The sequence below is a fragment of the Pyxicephalus adspersus genome, chromosome 7 (genome assembly GCF_032062135.1).
Source record: "Pyxicephalus adspersus chromosome 7, UCB_Pads_2.0, whole genome shotgun sequence".
Lineage (NCBI taxonomy): Eukaryota > Metazoa > Chordata > Amphibia > Anura > Pyxicephalidae > Pyxicephalus > Pyxicephalus adspersus.
Genome location: NC_092864.1, coordinates 63669353 through 63695458, shown reverse-complemented (window position 1 = coordinate 63695458; position 26106 = coordinate 63669353). Strand labels below are relative to the sequence as shown.

The window sequence follows — 26106 nt, the reverse complement described above, 5'->3', positions numbered from 1 at the left end:
CTCTAGCGGCACACAGTAAACACTACACTATAATTACCACCTATGGCCTGAGTTGCATGATAATTGTGGAGCAGTGCTTATCCTAAATGCTGTGTACTGGAACATGAACCTAATGTGAATTGAAAAGCAATGATGACAGTATAATATATTCTAATATATTATAATAAAATATAATATAATATACAACTATATTATTGGATTCATTTATTGCATAAGATGTGGTTTATAGAGTAAGATTCTTGAAATAAATTCTTGATTTACCTTTTTTTTTGCACCTTAACCAGAAAGACTATATTGTATTCCATTATTTTTTAGTTGAAATCTGTTTACGCTTTAATTCTCACAAGTGTTATATATATGCTACTTTTCCCTCGTTATATCGTTAAATTTTTACTGTGTATTTCTTGGATGCCTTCTTATACTTTTTAATGTTTGTTTTGTTTATTATTAGAAAAACTTAATAAAAATTACAATCTTTTTATTATTATTTATTAATAATTATTTTATATTAATAATTATTTATTATTTATTAAAAAAATAATATTATTATATAATATTTTCTAACCTGCATTAGATATGGCAGATGGATTTAAACCAGATGCTATGAGTAATCTGGGTTCCTATTGGGGAGATTTGTTTTTTTTCTTGTCCCATATTCCCAGGGCAGGAGATAAGAAAAAAAATGTTTCCAATGGATTCAAAATCAGGGCCTGGTAATACCTATAGGCATGCCATACTCTATATTTTTTTTTAAAGTATCTAAAATCAATTTTGCTTACATTTATACAAGTTTTTAAGAAAAAGTTTATGCAAAAAACAAAAGGTATAGGGTCCTAAATAACATTTTAGTAGAATAGAGAGTAGATAAAACCTGGATTTCCCTTCCTGTCTCATTGTGTGTCACAAGTTGACAGGATGTCAAGGGAAATCACCTTGATGCGTACACAGTAATACAGACCTCAAAGATGATCCAGCTGCCCTCAATCTGTACAAAACTAGAAAAGTATGTCAGTTTGTGGGGAACTTTTAATAAAAAGTTGTCATTATCTTTGTTTCAGAAACAGATGGTTCTGACTTTCAATCTCTCCAAATTCCAACAAATATGTCTGTAAGAACAGCTTCACCACAGCACTGCAAAGAGCCATCGCAGAACAAATCAAAGGTATTCATTTTTTTACTGTTACTATTGGTAATTTGCTGATTACTAGTAACGGAAAATAATTAATCGTTTTAGAGTACATGAGAATAGTATAAAGCAGGCATGGGCAAACTGCGGCCCGCGGGCCATATACGGCCCCATGGGGATGTTTCTCCGGCCTTTTGGGTCTGGCCGTTGCCACCCCATACAGGGTCAAGAGAAGGACCCCGCGGGGGGCGCACCGGCCGATCTGCGATGGGAGAGTGGGCGGGCTGTGTCACTGCACAAAACCAACCTACTCTTCCATCGCAGGTTCAGAGTGGGCGGGGTTATGGCATCATGATGTCACATTCAGGGGTGTCATGATGGCATAAGTCCTCCCACTCTACCATCGACCTGGCCCCTCTGGCAAATTTTTTTTCAGATTGTGGCCCCTGACTAAAAAAGTTTGCCTACCTCTGGTATAGAGGTTGCTTTAATTGTCCATTGCTGGTTACCTGATTGTCTTTGTATTCTGTACTTTTTAAGGCACTAATCCTAAACAAAACCCCGGCAAAAAAACAAAAATAAATAAGAGAAAAGTCAGAATGTCTTATCTTTGTACCTGTTCTTAGTTGAGGTATTAAAGCAAGCAAGGTCAAGCAAGGTCAGAAATCATGACAAGTTATTATTATTATTATTATTACTAATAAACAGGATTTATATAGCACCAACATATTATGCAGCGCTGTACATTAAATAGGGACAGGTTCCTTTTAACGGCCTGTTTCACCTAGAGGTATATCTACCAATACATCAAAAAACATTCAGATACTGCATCCATTATAGACAGTCAGTAGATCAGAATGCTTTTTTCATGTTTGTGTAGTAAATAACAACTCTTTTATTATTTCAGAAAAAACAACGGAAGACTTGTGTGGCACAGACAGACATAGAAGAAAACGCTGATGATGTTAGTAGTCGGTATATATTGTGTGACGTTGCTGTATGTAGACTTCCTTCCTACAATTTAATAATTGCTCATCCTATAACTGCTCTCCATGTCTGATCAAATCATAGAAATAAATATTATTGATGTGTCAGTATATAGGAGTGATATTCACTAAATATTATTATTTCACTGTGTGTTCACAAATCTTTCTGTTTTCCTTTGCTTGTGCTTATTTTTCAATATTTTTAATATTTATGTTGCCCTCATCTCAGTAAATCCAGCCTTCAGCATTCTATGTCCCGTGTCAGCTTAGAAATAATTTGACATTTAGTCCTCATCAGAAAGTAACAGGGTTGGGAGTGGAATAGAATAGAGTAATATCTTCCATTCTGTCTGTTAATTCTAGTGTGACTTGTAATATAACATTTTTCACTGTTTATTGTGTATAAACTGGGACCTCTTTTTTAATAGAAGTTAGGGACTCTACATTTACTATCTAGTAAATATTTCCATTTGTGTCAATGTTGGAGAGATTTCCAAGAAAAAGTCAAGGAAAATGTACCAGGGCCCGGGAACACAGGGGGCCAAAAGCATGGTGGTATGCCAGCAGATAGTATGTGACAGCAAGCAGTGTGTTCAAGCAGAGGATATGGCGGGGTGCAATATATGCAAGATGAGTGTGGGAAGTGTATGTCAGCATGGAGTATGTAAAGAAGTGAAGTACAGAGTGCATTATGGCAATAGTTTTTTACAGCACGGAGGATATGACAGCTGGAGAGAATTGTGGAAGTTTTGATAGTGGGCAGTATGTGCAGGAGAGGACTGTTGATGGTATAACAAAGGGCAATGTGTGCAGGAGAAGAGTGTAGAGGGTATGACAGTGGGCAGTATGTGCGGGAGAAGGCTGTTAATGTTATAAAAAGGCAATATGTGCACCAATAGGATTTGAGGGGTATACAGTGGGCAGTATGTGCAGAAGAGGATTGTTGAAGGTATGACAAAGGGCAAAAAGTGAAGGAGTAGGGTTTTGAGGGTATGACAGTGGGCAGTATGTACAGGAGAAGAGTGTAGATGGTTTAACAATGAACAATATGTGCAGGAAAAGAGTGTGGAGGATATGAGAGAGGGCAGTATGTGCAGGAGAGGACTGTCAATGGTATAAAAACGGCAATATGTGCAGTAGTAGAGTTTAAAGGGTATGACAAAGGCTATATGTGCAGGAGTAGAGATTGGAAGGTATAACAGTGGACAGTATGTGCAGGAGTGATTTGTGGATGGTTTGAAATTGGGCAATATGTGCAGGAGAAGAGTGCGGAGGGTATGGCAGTGGGCAGTAATTGCAGGAGAGGACTGTCAATTGTATAAAAAGGCAATATGTGCAGTAGCAGAGTTTGAAGGGTATAACAATGGGCAGTATGTGCAGAAGAGAATTGTTGGAGGTATGACAAAGGGCAATATGTGCAGGAATAGAGTTTAGAGGGTATAACAATGGGCAGTATGTTCAGGAGAGGATTGTGGGAGGACAAAGGGCAATAACAGTTTTGACTTACAAATGCTGGTAATGATCTTTCCAATTTTGCAACAAAACCACTTAAATTTGTCCCTAACAGCTATACAGGTGAATGGGGCAATGAAAAGTATCTGATAATGCATTTAGAACTGGCTAAAGAACCTGGAGTACTGAAGGGGCATCTTATTGCTGGCATACATTCCAGGAAGCAACTTGTGTATACCAGGAGCAGGAAATCAAAATCCTGGACTACACAATGGGAAGTAATTACAAATGTACCTCTAGGGTACAGGGAGAGAAACCTCTACTAAACTAAGCATTAGTTTAAGTATTGAACTTCCAGTCTTTCTTTCTGCTGGCTGAAAATGCAAATATGAAATATTCATATATACAGCAGTGAAGTATAAAGTCAGATACTATCATTATCTTATCAACAGTTGGTCTTCTTTTGTACTCCTTACAACATTTTCACTTTAAATATAATTATTATCCATACAATCTAAATTTATTTTAGTAATTTCCCATACATAGATTATTTAAGATAATAATATAAGTGTCATTATTGGCTAATCTGACCAAATGTGGATGGTAGGCTTAATTCATAAGAAATAAAAACTTTGAGAGTTTTGCTTTTTTATTTCCATCAGAGACAGTTCTGTTGTATCCCCCCTTCTCTGACATTTGACCAATGCAGTAGAATAAGTAGTCTGAAGTTATGGATGAAAGAGCATATGGAAGAACCAGGCAGACACCTCTGAGCTATGAGATCGTCTCTCATCTACTGTATGATCCGGCACCCTGCCGAGAGACCATGCACTATTTATGAATGCACTCTCTGAATATTTACTACCTTGCAAAGTATTCTAGCCTTGAAGTCCCTGGGTTTCATGTTGTTTGGTTTAGTTGTAAAATAGGTGTTGAGTGTCTCTCCACGCCAGAAACCTGGGTCAAAAAGTGGGAAATTATCCCATCTGGTACTGAACAGAATTTGGGCCTGTTGATAATTCTTGGCAACTTTTACAGGATGTACATAGATGGGTTGCAGCATGTAAAAATTAACTTCTGTTGTCTAAAACACAATAGTTTCCTTATGTAAACACAATAGGACTACTTTACTAAAAGAATATCGAGCGGTCTAAGAAGCTGCGTTCAGAAAGTTTTATTGTTACCGAAAAAAAAAAAGCCATATACAGTCACTGGAAATGATAATTGGTAATTGTTTCAGTAACAGCAGGAATGAACACAGACTGTGCAGGCAGCACTGTTCTATGTAGAGGTAAGGGGGGTAGATGAGTAGGAGACTCCCCGCTGCGTTCTCCCTATTTCTAAACATCTGCAATCATTCCTATGGGTTGTTCAGTCATCCGAAAGTATGGATTGCTAAACAACAATAATGGAAAGCTGTACAGACACAGACAAGATAAATAGGAATGTTCATCCTGCGCAGAGAAAATCTAGCATTTGTATACAACTTAAATTTAGGAGCTAAACTCTAGGCCAAATCTAAATACTCCATTAAAAAAAACAGGCATGTACCAATATCCACTTTCTAATGGACACTAAACAATACAATAGACCCACTATGTTACTTTTGACAATGTTAGGGATATACCATATCAACTATATCACTATAATTTGATATCCTAATCAAAGCTAAAGGAGGTCCAACAAAAAAATTAGTGTATGTTATTTTTGTCCAGGCAGTGTATATTTAACGCTTTAACATCAATATAAAAAATAATTTTTGTAGTTAGATGGTACTACTAACAAAGAAGAACTAATAACACTGAATATATAAGCCAAGTATATATACTAAGCCAAGTACCCAGCCAAAAGTTTGAGTAGCCAAGATCAATAATTTAATCTTTTTGTGCCTCTGTGGATTTAGTATCATTTTGGTGGCCATGTCTATGGTGTGATGATTTACTGTACATAGTATGTTTGCTACAATATGGTATTTTTTTCAGTATTACAATATCAAACCAACCAACCTATCTATATAATTTTTTTTAACGTTTGATTTTTTGTATGTGAAATATCTGCAGTGATTAATATAAACAAATGACCTTTTCCTGCTAGGTATCTGATCAGCAGTCCATCACTGACGTGATTTATGAGAAGACCCATGAGACAAGAGATACAAGAAGAGAGAAAAGAAAGGTGGATAGTGGTGAAAAAAGTGAATCAAATACTGGGACCGGAAGGGAATCTAGAAACATGGAGGCCAGCTCTATAAGCACTCCAGTTACTATGAATAGACAGGTGAGTGACTGTAAAGTTAAACATTGAAACTTTAAACCTTATATATAGGTAACAAAGATCAGCTGACTGACATTTAAACTGATGACATTGCTGTGCTATGCCAGTCCATACCACCCCCCTTTTGTTGGAATTTTGACGATTTGGGAATTGCTGATTGTATTATTAATAAATTGTATTTATAAAGAGCCAACATATTACACAGCGCTGTACATTAAATAGGGTTTGCAAATGACAGATACAAAAAAAAACACAAGAGGAGGAAAGGACTCTTCCCAAAAGAGCTTACAATCTATGTGGGGGAAGTAACACACAATAGGTGGGAGAACTATTCTCTAACATACCCACTGCGGGCTCTTTGCTAATTATACAGACACATGGAGAAGAGATAATGCATAAAATGTCAGCGCTAAAAAAGATTTAAATCCATCTTAGATATTTGGGTGTACTTGATGATGCAGTGTGAATGAGGTACATTCCCCGTGATCATATGAGGAGCGTCATATGGGGCTCTCTACAGAAATCTCAGATTAGTTTAGCATTACAGCCTTTGATAGAGCTTACTAATAAGTGTTATTAGTTTCCTGAAATTAGCTGATTTGGCTATCTTCTTGTGGCTGTCAATTGCAGAGACCTCACTGCCTAACTACTTAGGCTAGGTACACACATGCAAAAATTATCGTTAGAAAAGAAATGACTAAGGACAGATCAATGTTTATTCACGATTATTTTGAATGATCGTATTGTGCACAATTCTGTACAGGCTGTAACGATACGATTGTTCAAAAATAATTCACCAATAGTGTACACACGATAGATGGGATCATTTGAATGATGCAGGGAGTGACATGTAAAGGAGAAAGTGTACTGCAGAACAATCCACAATCTCTGAATGACCGTACACACTATAGATAGCGAACAATCGTCGCCCAATCAGATCTGCCGGTGTGGTCGTTTGTTTCCAGAGACATTCCTCGTTGATCGGCGTCATTGTGCACTTTTTTTGTTATCGAGTATCGGACGAACAGTCCTTAGTCGTTCGTTTCCAACAATGATTATTGCATGTGTGTACGTAGCCTAGATATTAAAGCAATTGGATATGATTGCAAATATGCCTTGGTGGTTATTAATCTGCCCTAATAGGTCATCACTGCCCTCCTGTTCAGACAGCTCACTTTACAGCTTTGTAGTGAAATCAGCAGACCACTTGTCCGATAAAACATGAGCAACTAGAACATGCATTCATAAACAACCATCTTTTAAAACTCTGTGGGCAACATTAGTTTTCTCCATTATATATTCCGTTTCATCACTTTCACACCCTACCTACAAACCAGATAAGAAAGGAACATCAGCACTGTATAATTATCATTCCTGTGATTTTCCCTCCTGTAAGCAAGATCCCACTGTTAGACTGACAGCATTGTTTAATGCAGTCAGAGCTCCTGAGCTCACTGCTGGACTCATTTAGAACTTTTAGAGTCTTTTTAATACCCAAAGAAAAAAGAATATGTGTCTGATGTGACACGGTCACAATGATGACATATAAATTGGTGTAAACATTAATCTGATGTATTCTGCTTTCACTTATTTGTCAAATACCTGTCTTTCAATGTCACTTCCTATTATCTAGTTTTAATGTAAAATGAAAAACACGTGCAAGTCAGGCATTATTCTTTTTATCATAACATACTGGTTTATATATTATTACAGGAAAGCCTGGACAACAATACTGTATTTTCTATTCAAGATACTAAGACGTTCACTGGTGAAAATGATTTACAAAATGATGGAGAGGGAAAGCATTCCCCATTCTTAGCACAGGTATGGTAAAACTTCCTTTATATCTGTCCATGCCATTCAGCTTTTCATAAAGAAGACGTATTTATCTAAAGACTGCTATTTTTATGCAAAGGTGACAAAACTATAGAGGGGAGGTTGGCAGCAAGACCTATAGCATGTCAATTTTTTTTAAGGTTTTCCTAAAGTTATAGAAAATGTGAAGTTGATTTTTATATGATGTCTTACTATATAATATATAAATGTGCATGTCAGGTTAAAAAAAAGCCTAAAGCCTTTATGAAGGACCTCCAGTCATAGAATTGATTTCTAGTTTGAGTAGCGTGAAAGATTAAAATTTCCTCCATGGTCTTCGTACAGAGATTCATTATTACTTTCTGTTTTGGTGACAATTCTCACTGATATATATAAAATGGAGGTGAATCCTAAATGATACAGTTGACACCAGTACATGATGAAAATATCTTTTCCTTTACCAACTGTTTTTTTTTTTGGTACTGCCCCTCACTTGAAAATCAACATTTTCTACATCTACCTTCCTGTTGTGTCTGCCAGACAGGAAGTGGGAAGAAAATTCCCCGGTAAGGACACTATAGGAAACAAAAACATGACAGATTCCAGCTCTTCCCAATGCTTTTCAAAACAAAAATAGGAAAGTTTATATTCGAATTTAAGCTTATATTTTGTATTAGATACATTTGATTGTAGTTTGATGCTTACTGTCCTTGTTTTATAATTTCATTTGCTGTTCTGATTATTTTACAAGGACTGCTCATTAAACTGTAACACTGACATTGTACATGTACAAGAAATATGGAGAGGTTGAGGTTTATACCTTTGGTTATGGTTTTTGAGCTTTATGCATCATTAGAATTATGAGTTTGATCTATGTGTTGTTGCATTAAGTTTTAACTACATATTGGTTATGTTTTATATATATACATTTTTCCTCTACCACTAATCCTAATTAAGACACCTTGAACAAAATTTCACATGCTACAATATTATCATTATTATCAATATTCACAGACATCTTTTCAGCCAACACACAATGGTTCTCAAAATTTACAACAAGATGCAGCATCGCTACATAAAAGTTTGGTATGTATCAAGCTTATGTTTAGAACCGGATATATATAATTTTACATATTTATAAAAAAAAATTTGTAGGATTAGAGGATTTAGGGTGAATTTTGCAATTGCAAGTGATACTCTACTTAGCCTAATGCATATGGAAAACTCATTTTTATGGTTTTGCTTGTTAAAGTCAGCAAAACTTTAAATTATTCGCTAAGCAAAATGAAATATCCTTTGCAAAAAGAAAATTTACTATGCTAGGTAAACAGACTATAAAGCGTTGCACTGCATTGCAATGCACTGGTAAGGTGCATTTGGGCACCAATAATAAAGAATGGCAACCCAACACAAAAACACATGCTTGTATGATATACATGTAGAAACAGCCCTTAGTATCAGGATTCATGTTAATAAAAAATACAAAATTCAGTTTGGATACAGACTTATGTGTTATGTCGAGGCACCAAGCAATGTCATCATGGAGCTTCTGTGCTGTTTTCTACAAAACTGTAACAGCTAACTTTCCACTATAGACCGCTGGGAAATGTAATTTGTGATTTTAGGTTTAATTCACATTATCACATGTGCCACACACTTTATATACCTGACAACTTTTTTGAGATTGGAGAATGAAAAGCCTAAATTCTTTTAGAAAATCATTCCTATTATATCACAAAGTATATAAGCAAGTTACACACCCTGCTACAGCTTACCTTACACAGACCATAACACATTAAAAACAAACATTGAATTAGTTATTTTTGTTTCACCAAAACTTTACGTTTGCACATTTATTTTATTTTGATTTTTGCATTGTTTTTTGAATATATACATTTATTGATGTAGATTGAAGGAAAGGTGTTTTACATTAGGTAAATAATACATTTACATATGTAGCACACCCAAAAAAGAGGCAACTGAGGAAGACATAAGGACAGAGGGATTTGGTTTTAAAAGAAGGAGAGTTCCTCCATATCAGAGACAGCTGAAAGTTGCATTAATAAATGTGTTATACAAAGTAGCACTTAAAATGTTAAAAAAAAAACTGTACAGACTTCAAAGACAAAATGTCAAGTTTAACAAAGAGAAATGTTTTAGTCTGACAAGGTTCTACTAGTTATATGAAGATTATTTTGTCTGCATTCTATATCCCAATATTCTTCTAATAAAATAATTGTTTAAGATGAACTTTGAGATGCATATATATGTATATGTACATATAAAAGCCTACAGTCAGGTTTCTGTCTACCATCATCAAGATTGGCAGCAAGTTATATGTACTAGGTCTAAAGAAAACTTTCTGAGCTCAGTTGCTTTTTTAACTGGATAGCATTGGAAGATTCAGATAAACCCTGGAAATGTTTTTTTTTTTGGGTTGTCCACAAAATGAAAAATTGTGATATAGATTTATTATATACAATAGTATATAAAAATACAACACAGCAATAGTATATAGAAAACAATAGCTGTATTAGATTTCCCTCCATACTAGATTGTGAACAATTGTCCTAATTTTAAATCCTTTATTAACTTTTTCCACAGCCAATCAAAAGCACAGATCCAGTTATCAGCACGATGCCCCAGACCAAGTCAGGTAGGTAACATGTGTTTTCATTGGTGTGAATGTTGCAATGACAAAATTTAATTGTCTATACATAGAAGACAACATTCACTTGTGAGTAGCACTCTAGGTAGGTGTAAGTGGGAAACCTATGGATAAAAGAGAAAAAGCTATGACAAACATTTCCCTTTAGTCAAACTATAGCATAGGTCTCTGCTTTTTGAGAAGAAGGGTTCCTGCAAGGTACATGAGAGGACTTTAAAGTCAAACACTAGCTGAAATTTAGGGAAGGGAATAAAGCTTCAGGAGGGTCTCCTCTTTGTTCTTATTCTGTTAATGGCGCTCATTGAGACAGGAAGTATGCAAAAATATCCCCAATGGGGATTGAGCCCTAAATTACCAAGCCACAGGTCAGTATTAATGTTTCACTTTGAATTATTTGGAATGGAAAGGCTGAAAAAATGTTCATTTTGATCATATTATTTTAGCTTTTAGTTGGCACAGCCTGGAGCCTAAATGCTATATTTGTAACCTTCAGCAACATTTATACCAGTGCAAGTAAAAAGGGCGATACTATTCCGAAATAAATAGGAGAGAGTCAACCTCTATACAATACTAAATATTTGAAGTTTCAAGAAGAGAAAGAAAAAGGTTTTAGGCTCATGATCTTGGAAGGTTAATTATGTAATAATATGCTTGTGATACATACATAATTGATCGATACATTTCAAATCAGTATTATCCCTTGCTCTGTTAATCTTCACAGAGAGGGGATAGTGTATTCTATACATAGATTTACTAGCAATCGTAAAGCTGAATGACTATTATTATCGTATACTCCCGACGTGTTTCGCCATAGTAAGGCTTCTTCATTAGTGCAATATTGTATACGAAATGTTGTGGCCTGTGTACGTAGAATAATCCATATACAATAATCCAAATTATTGCACATTAGAATAAATAATAAACATAATAATGTATATGAAATATCACATGGCTAATACAATTATTGTACATACAGAAAATTTCTTTGTATTCATATATAGGAATGGGAGTGTACATAAGGAATATATATATATATATATATATATATATATATGTATGTAAATATAAAATACAAAATACACATATTATGCTGGCATCATTATACTTATAATTCCATCTCTAGACTTTATTTAATTGGATGTAGTTGAAAACAGAGGATATTACACTAGCGTTTAGGAAAGTGTAGGGTTGATTAGTGTACATACTTTAACATTCAAGCATTGAGCATAGAGAAAGGGGTTGCACACATCAAATATCCTAGTTTAGGAGGTTCAAGGTCCATTCATCCAATGTTCATAGGGAATTAGGAGTGCTCGCTTTGTGAGCTATGTATCCTTATGGAAATCTATATGGGGTATATGTATATTTAAAGGCGAATTCATAAGTAAAGTTTGATTATGTAATAGAGTGGATTATAACCGGTGCTTGTATAACTTACATTTATAGTACAGTTAATATTTAATAGTTTGTTTTTGTTTTTATTAACTTTTATATATTTGTACCTATACCATGTGCTTTTTGCAATAAAAGTGTTTGTGCAAAATGTTTTAGTTGGAATTATGCTTATTTTTTTCATCTCATCTAAATTACATTTTAATATTTTGGACAGTGGATTGCTTTTGCTGTATCTAGATGTTATATGATGTTGGAAATATTTGTACATGGGCTCATATAGCCTGTTCCAGTAAGCATATCTACTTTATACACACAATGTTGATAACTCTTACTTATTTATTTAGATACAACAAAGACCAGTCCCAACCTGGAGGAGGTACAGACAACCAATGGGAAACCACCATCTGGAGAGAGTACACGAAAGAATCCAGAGAATATTCCAAACTCTAAAGCTGCAGCTCCCTCTACTGTTGAAGATGAACACAGCAATAAGCAAGATCCAACCATTAAAGGTTTTCAAAACTTTTTCAGTTGTACATAACCATTTGCTTGAACCAGACTCACATTAGTATACCTTATTCGTGCGTACATGTAAAACTTTTTTATGGTTTCAGGTTTAAATGCTTTTTATTACACTGCTTCTTGCTGTGAAAGATGACATATTTGTAAAACATAACTGGACTTGCTTTTAATTATCTTCAACAAGTTAACATATTGGAGACAATGAAATATGATTGGAAGCATAATTAAAGATAACAACTTCTATCTCAACATAAATCTGAACTCCAGCAAACTGATACAGAGTTAAAATAAAAATACAAGGTTTTACCTTGCAAAAAAATATACTTGTGATTAACCAATTTTGTTATCTTGACCAGGGTAGTGCGGATCCGGTGCCCTTGCTCCACTCCATCTCCCCCCCATATGTCCACCCACCATTAACCAACTTACTTTTAACCCTCACCCCCCTTTCTTAATTACCCCCAATACTCCGGTTGCCAACCACCCCCTCCTACCCCTTCTTACATAAAACACCACACTCCTTCTTGGACTTAAAATTGACTGGCAAGCAGGCATTTTATTTGTAAACAAAACTAATTAACATAAATTTGCATAAATAACCATAAATATATAACTACCATAAATAACATTAATTACCATAAATAACATAAATAACATACAAAACATTAATATTAACATTACCCTTAACAAAACATGAATAACTATAAATAACTATATAAATAACTCCAAATCTTACACTTTAATGCCTTTTATTAACCCCCAACATTTAAATGTTAACCTCCCCTTTTAAACTTTGGCCTATCCTCCTTTTCCAGGCTGCAGGTCTTGAAAGGCAAAGCCCGCCCAGTTGTAATATTTGCAACCCACCATAACCAACGTTAAGGCCCCTAGGCCCACCTTGCCTCAGGGGCCCACCTCAACCTTCTTAAAGGGGCACTCCACCACCCCGGATGCCCCTTCACCACCGAATTACCACCGGTCACCTACCTTCCCCCCGACCCCAACTTCCCACTAATCACCAATCTTAGGGAGGGAGGGTGGGAATTTTCTTCTTGTAAAAACTGTGACGACTTCCGACACAGCCCCCTTTTATCTGTATCTTATCTCCACCCCCCTTTACATCACCTTCCTATCCCCATCTTCTCCTCCCAACGCATCTTTCAAATTCTCCTCTCTCCCTCCTTCCTCTCTAACATCTGCCCCCCCTTGCTCTTTTCGCTGGGCAGCCCCTTACACCCCTGTCATGAAGGCCCTGTTCCTAATTGCTGTGGGCCTTTCTGGACAGCATAGGCAGGACAGTGACTGCATTTTTGCCTATTGCAGTCAAAATGTACAACTTGGGCAAAACTCTTATAACAAAATCTTGTGATTAGGTCAGCACTCTTTTCTGTAATCATGTATAAGCAGTGAAAGTGCTACTGAGCATTAGATGGCAGGGGCAGATATTAAAATAGTTTATGTAAAAATAAATGTATTGACTGTTTTACAGTTAAATTTAATGTGACCCATACTATTTATCTTGCTATCCCATCTAAGAGGGGGAACAATAAGGAGCCTATATTAGTCTATGCACACATACTGTTAGATGAGATGACAAAAAGTTGTTAAAAGTCACATAAAGCAACACAAAACTCCTCTGCCTGGAGTTCAGCTTTAAAGAAGGGTTGTTCTCTGGATTATTGTTTTGTTTTTTTTGTTTTTTTAGGCTAAAAATTCTAATTTGTAATACAGGTACAGGAAAACAAGCAAACACAATAACAAAGGATGCTGATATTGTGAAAAATGAATCTCCTAAGGAAAGCCGGAAAAGCAAGAAAACCCCTGAAATGTGAGTGTCAGTTATCAATACTTGTCATGCATATGATTTTTTTATTATATTTTATAACTTTATTTTTATTTTATGTTTGGAGTGTGGTGGTATTGTGGTGTGGTATTGGAGTGTGGTGTGGTATTTTGCCACATAACCATGATTAGTCATCAATTCAAAACTAACGTCTGTAGGAGGTTGCAAGTAAACATTATTCTGCAGTAATGTAGAAGTGATATTTTAGAAGTATTCTCTAGTTCTTACAATATTTATAGCTGCTAGTATTACCACCATTGCACTTCAGCCTACAATATGTGGTGGCCACTATTCCCTTGCAGGCTCTGTCCCATTATCATATGTAAAAAGGTCATATGGGGCACTGCAAAGGAAATACCCATAAATTTAGGCCAGGTCATGTAAGTAGTTTTTGTACTTTACATCCCATATCTCGGATGTAATTTTGATCAATTGCAGTAACTCCAACTGCATTTAGAAACCTTGCTATGCATCTATTCAGTTCCATCTTGAACAGAATACAAGAGGAAAGTCAGACAGTTGCTCAAAGTGATGATGATGATGGATATGATGTTTAATATGAATATATAGGCCCACTGGGCCCCCAGAACAGGAACAAATAAACCTTCAGCTGCCCCTGTTTCTAGGTTAACGGAAACATGATTTGTGTTACTACAACAATAAAAGGTAACATATGAGTATTGTATTTCTTACACTCTGGTCTGCAGTCTCAAAGCAAAGACAACTGCAAAATATAACCGTTTGTGTTGGTGACTAGTTTTTAATATTGTTGAGATTTATTATTCTTCATAATAACACAATTTCTTCTTAGCAACAAAAATGTACAAAGAGAAGCAAATAGGAACAAAGAGAAGCAGTCTGCCCCTGATTTACAGATGGAACAGAGGAGTCCACCAGGGAAGCAAGAAATGACTGAAGATGAGGAAATGGCACTCTTACAGGAAATTACCAACACTACAGTAAGTAAACTAACAGTGTTGCACAAATATAACAGGTATTGCCCTCTAGGTTTTCATACAGCACCGAAAATTTGGTTATAAACCCAACCTAAAACCGAGTAAAAACTAGGACTGTCATGTAAATATAATTTAGAGGCAGAGGGAAGAAAGACAGGCTTTTATAGGCAGCGATTTATTGATATAAAAACTTAACTTTATTTCATAATTATATTGTTTCCCCAAGACAAAACAAAGTTCTACTGAGCTAGGTATCTACTAACACAGTGATACTAGTATATTCATGTGTTACATCGCATGTCAAGAGTCTGTTTTATAAGATCAGCAGGGTCTCTGTTACAACGCCCCACTTTTGGCCACTTAGGGCGTTCTCAGGGGATTGGGAGACATGGTCCAGAAAGGAACAGCTGCTGGGGCACGCGACACCATTATACCCCAATGCAAATTTAAAAAGCATGGTTAATCAAGTCTAACTAGTCCTCTTGAAGAAGAACATCCTCAGGGATAACTTCAATCTGTTATAGTCACAACTATATAAGAACCTATGTAAGTTAATACTGAAAAATCGTATAACTGCCCGAATACTTACTGAGTAAAAGATTAACACAACCCCCCAAGAGACAATGAACTAAATCTATCAACATTTATGAGGACAGAAAGACTCAATTCCATGCAATCATAAACTTCTAAAAACATTTTATTTCCCCACCCCTTCCCAAGAAGTGTATTTACTAGCGGAATCGGTTTGGCTAGTGCATAACAATACAAGTTTATCAAGTCAGCTTCTCCATAAATAGGACTTTACATATCTCATGCTGAAATTACTTACTATGCCTTATAAGGTTCAATCGTCAACAGACAACAAGTCTCCTAATCCCCTGAGGAAGCCCTAAGTGGGCGAAGCATGTCGGGTACAGAGACCCTGCTGGTCTTATAAAGCAGACTCTTGACATGCGATGTAACCCATGAATATACTAAAAAAAGAGTATCACTGTGTTAATAGATACCTAGCCTAGTAAAACCTTGTTTAGTCTTAGGGAAACAATACAATTATGAAATAAAGTTAAGTTTTTATATCAATATAAATGCTGCCTGTAAAGCCTGTCTTTCTTCTCTCAGCCTCTACAGTATATTTACTCATCTATCATGCTAGGCACAACAGTATCCTTATCATGATTTAGATTTTTTCTTCTATTGGTGTATCCTTTTAGCCTTAATAGGACTGTCATGTATCCACTACATAGTAAGTCATTAACCATGAACAGAAGCAGCCATAGCAGTTTAAAAAAAAAGCTAAGCCCTCATCATTCATACTTGTTCTAGATCTGTGCCTCAAGAGATAACAGGATCAGATAGGATCAATGAATACTATGCCATGCATGAGTCCAATGGCATGCAATGTTTGTTTTATTAAAGTAGCCTAAACTACTTTTGTGCAGTCTGGAGCTGTCCCTAGCATGCCCTTTTTTTGCCACAAGATGTCCTCAGTCTTCAGTGTTTAATGATGCCCAGTGAGGACAGCGATCATGGTCTGCCCCCAAAGGGCATCTCTTTGGCTCTCATCATTCATAATGCATCGACAACAGAACACCTTCCAAATATTTGTCCTCTCATGTCAAATTTAGGGACGGCACAAAACAACATATATATCTATTTTTAGGTTTTTATTGCTGTTTGTATGCCTGTTGGAAAAAATAGGCAAGGCACTGATTTAGCAGGAGATCCAGGAGTTAGGGAGACCTCCCTTTTAGGACTTCAAAAGGTTTATGCCAACACATTGATTCTTATATATAGAAAATGGAGATTAGTTTCAAAATCAAATCTAGAGTGAGTGTGGCTAAAACCAAAGGGAAGGAAGTTTTTTTTTTGCATATAAAGGAATATTTGCTTATTCAGGTAAAGTAAATTGGTACAAGCTTAAAGGTAATCAGTCTAATATTTTGTTAGAAAAGGTTCAGCTAGGGCATCAAAGCAATATTTGATCCTTAACTGACAAGAACATAGTCCATCTATGAACAATCAGACACAATTTGCCTCAGTTCCATACGTGTTTCTCTGTATGGCTTCTTCAGGGGAAGTTGGAATGGGTAACAAGTAATGACTGTAGGGATCTTGGATGCCTTGATTATGATGAAGCATGAAATTTTATTGTACCATGGAAATGCCTAGGGTGTAAAAAGGTGAGTCACAGAAGCTAGTCAATAGATGTGGATAAAGTCCCCTAGGTAGGGACAATCCAGAAGGGGGCAAATTAAATCCAAGCCATGTGGATGATTAGCTACTTTGAAAAACATATTTCACATTGCTGTTCCTTGATCTGAGTTGGGGAAAGTTAATTTGTAGTAAATGTGTAAACATGTGACTAATATAAAATAATAATATATAATATTAATGCAAACAAAGTGTAGACCTACACATCAATATAGTTTTGTTATTGAAGTGTTTCTTTCTTTCACATGATCACTGTTGTATCTGTTATAGAAAAAAGAAGTAGTAAAGGAAAAGGTCAAGAAGAAAAGCAAAGTGGAGAAGGCTCAAAAACCAGAGAAAAATCAAGTCAAAGCTCCCAGGAAGTCAAATCAGGGATCTGCTACAGAAGGCAAAGCTGCATTTGTTGTGGGTAAGTTAGTTCACAATTTTTTGGAAAACATGTAATCAAAATTTTAAACTTGTCTGCAGGATGAAAGGTAAAGTGATATTTTTCCACTGGGGATACCTTTTCCAAAGACAACTGTCTAAGAGAGAAATTCTCAGCTAAACTTAGCTAACTCTAGAACAATAAGTATAGATATTTATACACACACATCAGTCTGTCTCTTTATCCCTAATTCCAGTCACAGTTTGTATTGTATTTTGCATTTTACAGGGCAGCCCAAAGATAAGAAAGTTGAAAGCAAAATACACTATCCAAAATCCACAGGGAAAGTGCAAAGACAGCAAACCATCCAAGAGACTCAGGAAAAGGTTCATGAGATGCCGACAGGGGAAGAAAATGACTCTGAAAAGGAAAGCGAAGACTCCTATATAGTATCTGAACACCTGAACAGGAGCCCATCTCCAACAGAAACCAAAGATCTGACTCCGATGTCTGCAGGGGAATGCCAAATAACTTCTGACTCTGTCACAGGGACCGCACATAAAGTTTCAGGCCAAGTTTCAGGCCAGGATTCAGAACAGACCGCTCCTAAAGCTACTTCTAGTAACCTTGTTGTGACAAATTCCACCAATGAAGATGAATATGCTCTCAGCGAGACATCAGAGGTAATCTGCAAAACATTTGAGGACATCCACCTTATTTCTAGGAATAGTTGTACAAAATATATACCAGGATTTGTTGTGAGGACTTGACAGATGTTGTCTATTGAACTATTAATATATCTTGTAAATGGTTATGAACAACAAGTTCAAAGATAGAGCTCACTGGTAAGGGCTGACAACGTTCTCACTGCATAACTGCATGAAGTAAAAAATGAACTAAAAGAACTTTTAGGAGCTATTAATAACTAAAGCACAAATAATTTCACATCAAATTAACATATCACAAATTAGGGTTTCTAAGAAGTCCCATTCAACCTTTATGTTTTGCTCATGTCAGTCATATGTGGCATTTGTTTGATGCACAGCAGTGCAAGTAATGATGGATACTATTATCAAATTTAAATACTTTTGCCCATTTAATCAGAAGGATTGGGCAACACACACATACAAATTCATTGTAACATGTGCATTGATTGAATGGGTCTCTAATCTGCAATAGTACATTTTTATTTGCTATATAAAATGTAATTGTATTTGGACTGGATATGTAGATATTTGATCTATTAAAAAATGTTCATTACATGTCTGTTTACCAGGCCACCAGCAGCTCCTTCCGACAAAAGTCAACCAGAGTTCGAGAACTGTCAGAGAAAGCAGAAAGAAGAAGGCTTGAGGTAGAGAGGAAGAGGAAAGAGCGTGAGGAGCAGCTACGGCTGGAGAAAGAACAGCAGGAGAGAATGGAAAGGATGAGGGAAGAGCTGGAAGAAGAGCAGCGGCGTAGGGAAGAGGAAATACAGTCAGTATATCTTTACAGTTGATCAGTGCTTTCCATTGCTGTCATTGTTACAAATATTAGAAGTATTATAGGTTTTCTATAGGTAATATAGATGACTTCTTATAATGAGTATACTCTACCCCATTAGAATGCGGAAGCAGAGGGAGGAAGAAGAGAGACAGCGCCAGGAGCAGGAGAGGGTTCGAAGGATGCAGTTGGAGCAACAAGCACTAGAGAGAGCGCGGCTGCAGCAAGAGGAATATCGGCGAAAGTTGCAGGAAATTCAGAAAAGGAAACAGCAAGAAGAACTGGAGAGAATTGGTAATGTGGAAATACACCAAATATTGACACTATCAAAATGTATAATGTGAACAGGATCATGTAGCTGCATTCAATTCAGTCTTAAAAATGTATTATAATATAGAGAAGATACTGAGTGGAATTACCTGTTTAATGACAGATTCCATCATGGCCATTATGAAGTTAGGGTTTGCTTATATTTAAATAAAATGCAGTAAGGTGTTGTGAGTTAGGAATTTAGGTAAGGAGAAATCACTATGTTGCCAACTGCCAAGAAATACAAATATAGGGGCAGTTAGGTTACAATGTGTACAAACATAGCTTTAAGGAAAATATGGTTCTTGCTTTGTGTGCAGGTATACCTGGCCATACACAAATCAGAAGTAGCATAACAACTACAAGTTCCATCAATAGATCTCCAATGTGATTAGTGGGAATGCTTTTACACAGAAAGATTGTACTCACCATTGAATATTTACTTGGGAGTTAATTGAGAAATACTGAGAGGATTTTGCTGATGGGTCCTTCAATACCGGTTTTGATTTTGCTTTGTAAAACCATGTCCGATTGGTCAAATTCTCTCAAAGGCTGTCTGTGAGTGAATTTGACCAGCTGTGTCAAGCTGTGGTTTTACAAAGCAAATTCAAAACCAGTATAGAGTACTGGGGACCCATCTGCAAAATTAGGAGTTTAAAAAAAATGGTTGTCAGTAGACACATGGTCTACTGGAATGGTAGCCACCCTGTTATTGCAGGACACTGCTGAATCTACAATTTAGGGGGTGTACTGTAAAGGGTTTATCATGTTGTTCCAGGAATATATATCAGTGGGTGCAAAGAAAGGGTCCTTACCTCTTTAGTTATTACACCCAAAGCTTTAGAAGTCACCCAGGTCATGGGCAGATCAGATAATCAGCAGGGGAATTTGTTGAACTATGTGTGTGGCTTGAATAATCAGAGTTGGTGAATAAATGGGTGTTCTTGGCCATAGAACCAAGCACGACTGTAAAAAATATTTCCGACAGGCTAGAAAAAGGGTCCACCTCCGACAGAGTCAAGAAGGAGGGCAACAATTCTGTCTGCTGCAATGAGTCCTGGAAATATTGGTGTCATGTAAGCCGGGCATAGTCCATACAGCAGGACTGTCCATCCTAGAACCAAATATTTAGGATCTGATCACTGGGCAGCATGAGCTCAGAGTACAAGACATGGCCCCTGGTAACCCCAAACAACTGGTAGCAAGTTAGGGTCAGACAGCCAGTGTTCTCCTTCAAAGTGTTAACCTCTTCCACTGGGAAAACCAGCAGGAATCAGGTAATTTAAAGTGACCCAAGACAATGTGACCCAGGGTATGTGGCCTGGCTGGCCTTCTCGGAGTCTTAAATAACAAGTTAAGCACAGAAGCAAAGCCAACAGCACTGGTCTGCACAGTGCTGTGTGTTTACCTTTTTTCCAGAATGGGGCCTGAAAAGTGAAAAATACAAAAGTTATTGCTGAAACTCCAGTTTAATGGAATACTGATAGAATGCTTTTAGGTGAGTGATGATGGCTGCCTACAGCAATTAAGAAATCTTACTTGAAAAAAAAAAGCATTTTTATACAGCAGAAACTGATGAAGAAACAAAATCCAATCTCTCAACACTTTGCAAAACAAAAAAAACAGAGGCATGAAGGTAGTGGGAAGCCTACAGTTTTTTTTTGTCCAATCCTCTTGCATGCAGCAGTATCACCCAAAGTTAAAAGACTTCCTTTATCTCTCAATGGATAACAAAGAACCTCTTTAGCAGCCTTCTAGCCACATAACTGTTAGGCAACATACACAAGTTAGACTTTTGTCATTGGAAAGGATCTTTCACAAGAGATGAATGAACGAGCGCTGTACATTGAGCACCATTCTGCTCCATGGAGAGGAAGGGGGGAGAATGAGTGCTTTGCTCTCTCTCCTTCTCTTGCATTACGTGGATCTGCCAGGACTGATGCATAACAACATTAGATGGCCGCTGAACACACGTCAGATTCTTATCAGATACTAGCTCTGAAGCGATCAGATGAAAATTATCAGCCATGTGTACCTAGCCTTATTGTACTACATTGTATGTAGTTTTTGCAGGGGGGGGGGGGAAGTTTATACTCTCTTATACCCTGAGCAAACTAATTTGTTTTCAGCACTGGAACGCCAGAGGCAACAAGAAAAAGAACGTTTAGAAGCAGAAGAGCGTATGCGTCTTTTAGAAATGGCAGCAGATGAACGTGAAGAGTATCAGAGAAGAAAACAGGAAAGAGAGGAACAAGCTAGGCAAGAGGCAGAACGTCGGAGGCTGATGGCAGAGGCAGAAGCCAAAGCTTTAATGGAAGAAGCTAAAAGACAAGCTCAGCTATTAGCAAGGTGGGAGGCAAAATTCAGCACAGCAATCATTTTGATATGTGTTTCAGATGCTACAAGGTTAGGAATTCCATTTGGTTTTCAATGATTTCCGTGTAAACCTTTAAGGAGATTCTTTTTTATTTTCTTTCTGTGATCAAAAAGCTCTCCATAACAAAAACAGGAATAAAACTATTTTTATTTGCAACACAGGAAAGAGTTAAAGTTCCTGTTGACCGTTTGTCCCTGTCCATCCCCTATTTTGGATGTTCTTCATATGTCCAGTGGAACAGAAACTGATGGAAAGTTTTCCTAATCATTAAAAAATCAATAAAAACACATGATCTAGTCACTGCCTGCTCTACCTAAAACTAAAAAAAGTACCTAAAATTATGGTTTTTGGTGCAAATTAAAGTCCGATTGCAGGGGATATCATTTTTTTATTTTAGAGGTCTGGAAACACAGCAAACCAATAATATATGCATGAACCAATATTTCAAGTTCGGTTCAGGCCGTCATGTTACAAGGAATGAACATTTACATTTTTTCCGCTCCAGTCTCCATAACAGCTACATATTTTCATAAACGTTTGTTCAAACCAGTTTTGTTAAAAGCATCTTTAGATTGTTCCTATTATACCAATGCTTACAATGGCATTTTATGCATGCACAGTGTACACATTTATAAATGTCAGTGTTCCTTTACTTATTTGTTTTTTTTCCTCTTAAACTCACAGGCAAACAGCAGCTTTGGAGCAACAATTGCAGTTTAACAGAGGACTGATGAAGGAGTCCATTGGAATGGATCAGACCCAGGGTGTCTCCAGACCTTGGGTGTTCTCTTACTTTGAGTTCCTAGAACTACTTGGCATACCCCTCCCTGTGGAAGGAGAATCGACTTAGAAAGTTTTGAATTCATGCAAGTATGTAAACTAGCAAATAAAAAGAACATAAATGTAAACAGGACATATATTTCACAACTTAACATCAATATTTGAATAGAAATCAATGCTTAAGGAATACCTTAGTATGCTCTAACGTTTGGTTTCAGATGCACATTTTCAAACATTTGTACAATTGTTACATGAACATACCAGTAAAATTATTTATTCCACAAGTGTGGTTTATTGTCAGCCAAACACTAGATGAAAATGCCATACATTGTCTAAGAACAATCAATCCTTGTATAAGAACTGGCAATGGTTAACAAGCAGTGGAACCCAAAAGTCTAGAATAATCTAAAAACTAGACACACACAGTTGCTGGATTCATCCTTTTTTGTCCAAGTCATCTTCGGGTCAAGCTTCACATTTCTACAATGATTTTTTTATTCTCCACTTATATTATCCCTTCTCTCATACAACATCTGCCAGCTTTTCATCTTCTCTAACCCCATCCCATTTCTTGGTGTGCTTGAATCCAACGGGTGGCCTAATAGCAATTAATTACATAATTTAAAGTGAAATTTTCAGGGTTTGTTCCCACTCATGTGTTGCAGAAAGGCATACATTAACATACCAGGTCACAACACACAACTTGTTGATACACTAGGTTGCCACTCACCTTACCAGCACACTGTAGCAATACAATGCACTGGTCCCTATTTAATGTACAGCGCTGCATAATATGTTGGCACTATATAAATCCTGTTTAATAATAATATTATTAATAAATAGTATGCATTGCTGCATGCTGTGCTTTCAAAAGGACACCACGAACCGAACCTCTTTGTAATGATATGTTGGGTTGTCTATTCTGATAAATGGGCTTTCAAAACAAAACACAACAATGTGCACAGAAGAACATGTGTTTTAAAAAAAGCATTGCACAGCTGTAGTAGTTACAGACCCTAAAAGCAAAAATTGCTAAAAGTTAGATCCTAAGCTTCCTAGCAATTTGTTCTGGTGACATTACATGATCCCAATAAAGCAGGCGGTATACTACAGTACACACGCACAGAAGTTTCACCATCAGTGAATGTCCAATGGCTTAAAAAAACTCTTGAAGATGGAATGTAGCAGTGCGGGAGAGTATACACCCATCAGTGCTGGTAGAGGGAAAACGCAGAGGCAAGTCTACAATTAGCAATATTTGCATATACAGTAAACAGAAATGTCACGAAGGGAGAATAGATAGCAATACCAAGCTAACACAAGCACTAACCCACACCTGATGTAATAAGGTTTTTTTCTATTTTGTGTTCCTGTTAGGGGCATTTCTACTCACTTCCAGTCTAAGGCAGGACCATTAACTAGAATAGGAAATTGGAAATTAAAGGATAGATGAAAGTAGAATTTACCTTTTTTTTTTTCAGGATCAAGCGAACTGCCACCCCTATTCATTCTCTATAGAGCTGCCGCTGGGAGAAGCTACATGTAGCAATTCCATAGAGGCAGCGGTTTCTGGACACTAGGAAGCAGTAAACACACCACATCCTCGTGGCCAGTGTAAACATTGCCTTATTCTTCCTCCACTTGCCACCTAACCTTGCCCACACTCCATCCATAGTTCACTACCTACCAAGATCTAAGCACTAGATATGGTCCATTTACATTCCCTTTCAATGCTCTGCTGCCCATGCCTTCACAGTATAACCACACGATACTGTCACATTTACTCACCAGATTCTCTATAACTCAGCTATGTTAGGGCTACAATGAAAAGGACAAATACTAAATCTGTATACAGAGGCTAACAAAGTTGTATGATTGTTTCCAATGACAATAGGAACTAGTTTTGTATTCATAGGACTTGTTCTATAGAGAGGAAAAAGCAAGCGGGAAGGTAACCTTACATTACATTTTGCGTCATAGCAATAGTTCCCTAACAAATTCCAAAGGATTTTTAAATGATACTAAAAAGAAAATTTACATGTAATAGAAATCAATATATGTTAGAATTTACAATTTATACTTTGCCAGAAATATAAAAACCATGGTCTTTGGATATATTGGGTAAGGTGGGAGTTCCATATTATAGGAAACCACAGGGTCTTTTGCTTGCAACAACACTAACCCTGCAAGTTAAAAAGCTAGCAGCAGCACACATTTACTGTGAAGTACTACCAAGTAGAAAGCAGAGCCTTAGGCTGACCTATTTAAAACAGTTTATAATAAAGTCACATTAGGGGATATAGAGCACAGCTTTATATTGTGTGTCTGTGTATATGTATGTATGTATACATACACTCACACAGTATATTGATACTGTGCGGGCTATTGCTCCTCCTGTATTATGGCTTAAGAGCTTTTGCTGCTGTGTGAAAGGTACCACTGCCAGACCTTTCTTTTTTTAGCATTTCACTGGTTTGCACTGTGGAGTTTAGCAAGATCCACAATGAATAAACAATCACTGTATATGCTCCCTTAGGTTAACCAACAATAACAGCCCACCAAAATATCGTTACATGTATACCCACACACTACTAAGATGTTCTCAAATCAAAAGCTGGCCATACATGTTACATTCTTTATATGTAAAGGAGAGGTCTACCTAAATAGTGCATTCAACTGACCTTTAGTATAGCATCAAAAAGTTTTTTGTGGAGCTTAAGGATATTGTGCAGTTAGATTGTAACTACGGTATTACCAGCTTGAATTGACTGTACAATCAATCAGTCTGTATTGCGTGTGGCAAGCTTTAGATTTATCAACAATTACCTGGTGCCGAAAGCAAACATGCCATTCTGTCTGTATAATTGGGTAAGCCATCACACTGTGTAGTTTTCTGCACATTTCAAGACAATTCTACAGATTGTAATGTACATTAAAAGCTTATTTTAGGTAAGAGGTACACAAACAACTCAATTCTCTAACTAATGCAGAAGGTTTTAAACAGAATATACTATATGAATATTGAATAAAAAAAGAATTATGTCTTGGAAACATTGGTGTCCTTGGTCACTGTTCAATTGAGTACAAAATAAAAACTTCGCTCTGTGCACTAAGAAAATGAGGCAGTAGATGAGGGGAAAAATACTGTATGATGCACCATTTCTTTGTTCAATCAGGCAAAATCCATCATCAAGCTATTGGACTACATGAACTACATATCTTACTCGCACTTTTTCTCTCCAAAGTAAGGGCATCTAGAGGTACCTTCATATTGCATCCTGGATGCCCGTCATAAATATGGACCGTCCTAATAGGTAAGACAGCCATCATAATATAGGGCTCTTTTTCACACCCGCACTGTAAAACTGTATGATTGGGGCTTCCTCAGTGAACAGCAATGAGATTAACCAGACTTGCAAACAGCTGCAATTCTTTACCAGCTGTAAGGACAAAAGCAAACTTGTCACTTTTGGGAACTTAATTTGCCGCAGCTGCATGCAAAAAGAATTGTTCACATGCTCTCCCATTCAGTTGAACAAGAGA

At 36.7% G+C, this 26106-nt stretch overlaps 1 protein-coding gene across 1 annotated transcript in view; it reads left to right on the top strand.

The window, feature by feature from the left end:
• The window catches only part of KIAA2012 (KIAA2012 ortholog), a 64952-nt gene extending 40918 nt beyond the window's left edge, over positions 1 to 24034 (top strand). Inside the window, exons 11-25 of the mRNA XM_072419137.1 lie at positions 1059 to 1162; positions 2034 to 2090; positions 5659 to 5841; positions 7552 to 7662; positions 8668 to 8739; positions 10258 to 10309; positions 12061 to 12228; positions 13970 to 14066; positions 14893 to 15040; positions 17519 to 17657; positions 17904 to 18298; positions 18892 to 19091; positions 19219 to 19391; positions 21536 to 21755; positions 22468 to 24034. Coding sequence (XP_072275238.1) covers positions 1059 to 1162; positions 2034 to 2090; positions 5659 to 5841; positions 7552 to 7662; positions 8668 to 8739; positions 10258 to 10309; positions 12061 to 12228; positions 13970 to 14066; positions 14893 to 15040; positions 17519 to 17657; positions 17904 to 18298; positions 18892 to 19091; positions 19219 to 19391; positions 21536 to 21755; positions 22468 to 22633 — 2285 coding nt within the window. The 3' untranslated portion in view covers positions 22634 to 24034. The remainder of the gene's footprint in view (positions 1 to 1058; positions 1163 to 2033; positions 2091 to 5658; positions 5842 to 7551; positions 7663 to 8667; positions 8740 to 10257; positions 10310 to 12060; positions 12229 to 13969; positions 14067 to 14892; positions 15041 to 17518; positions 17658 to 17903; positions 18299 to 18891; positions 19092 to 19218; positions 19392 to 21535; positions 21756 to 22467) is intronic.
• Positions 24035 to 26106: the final 2072 nt, after the last annotated feature.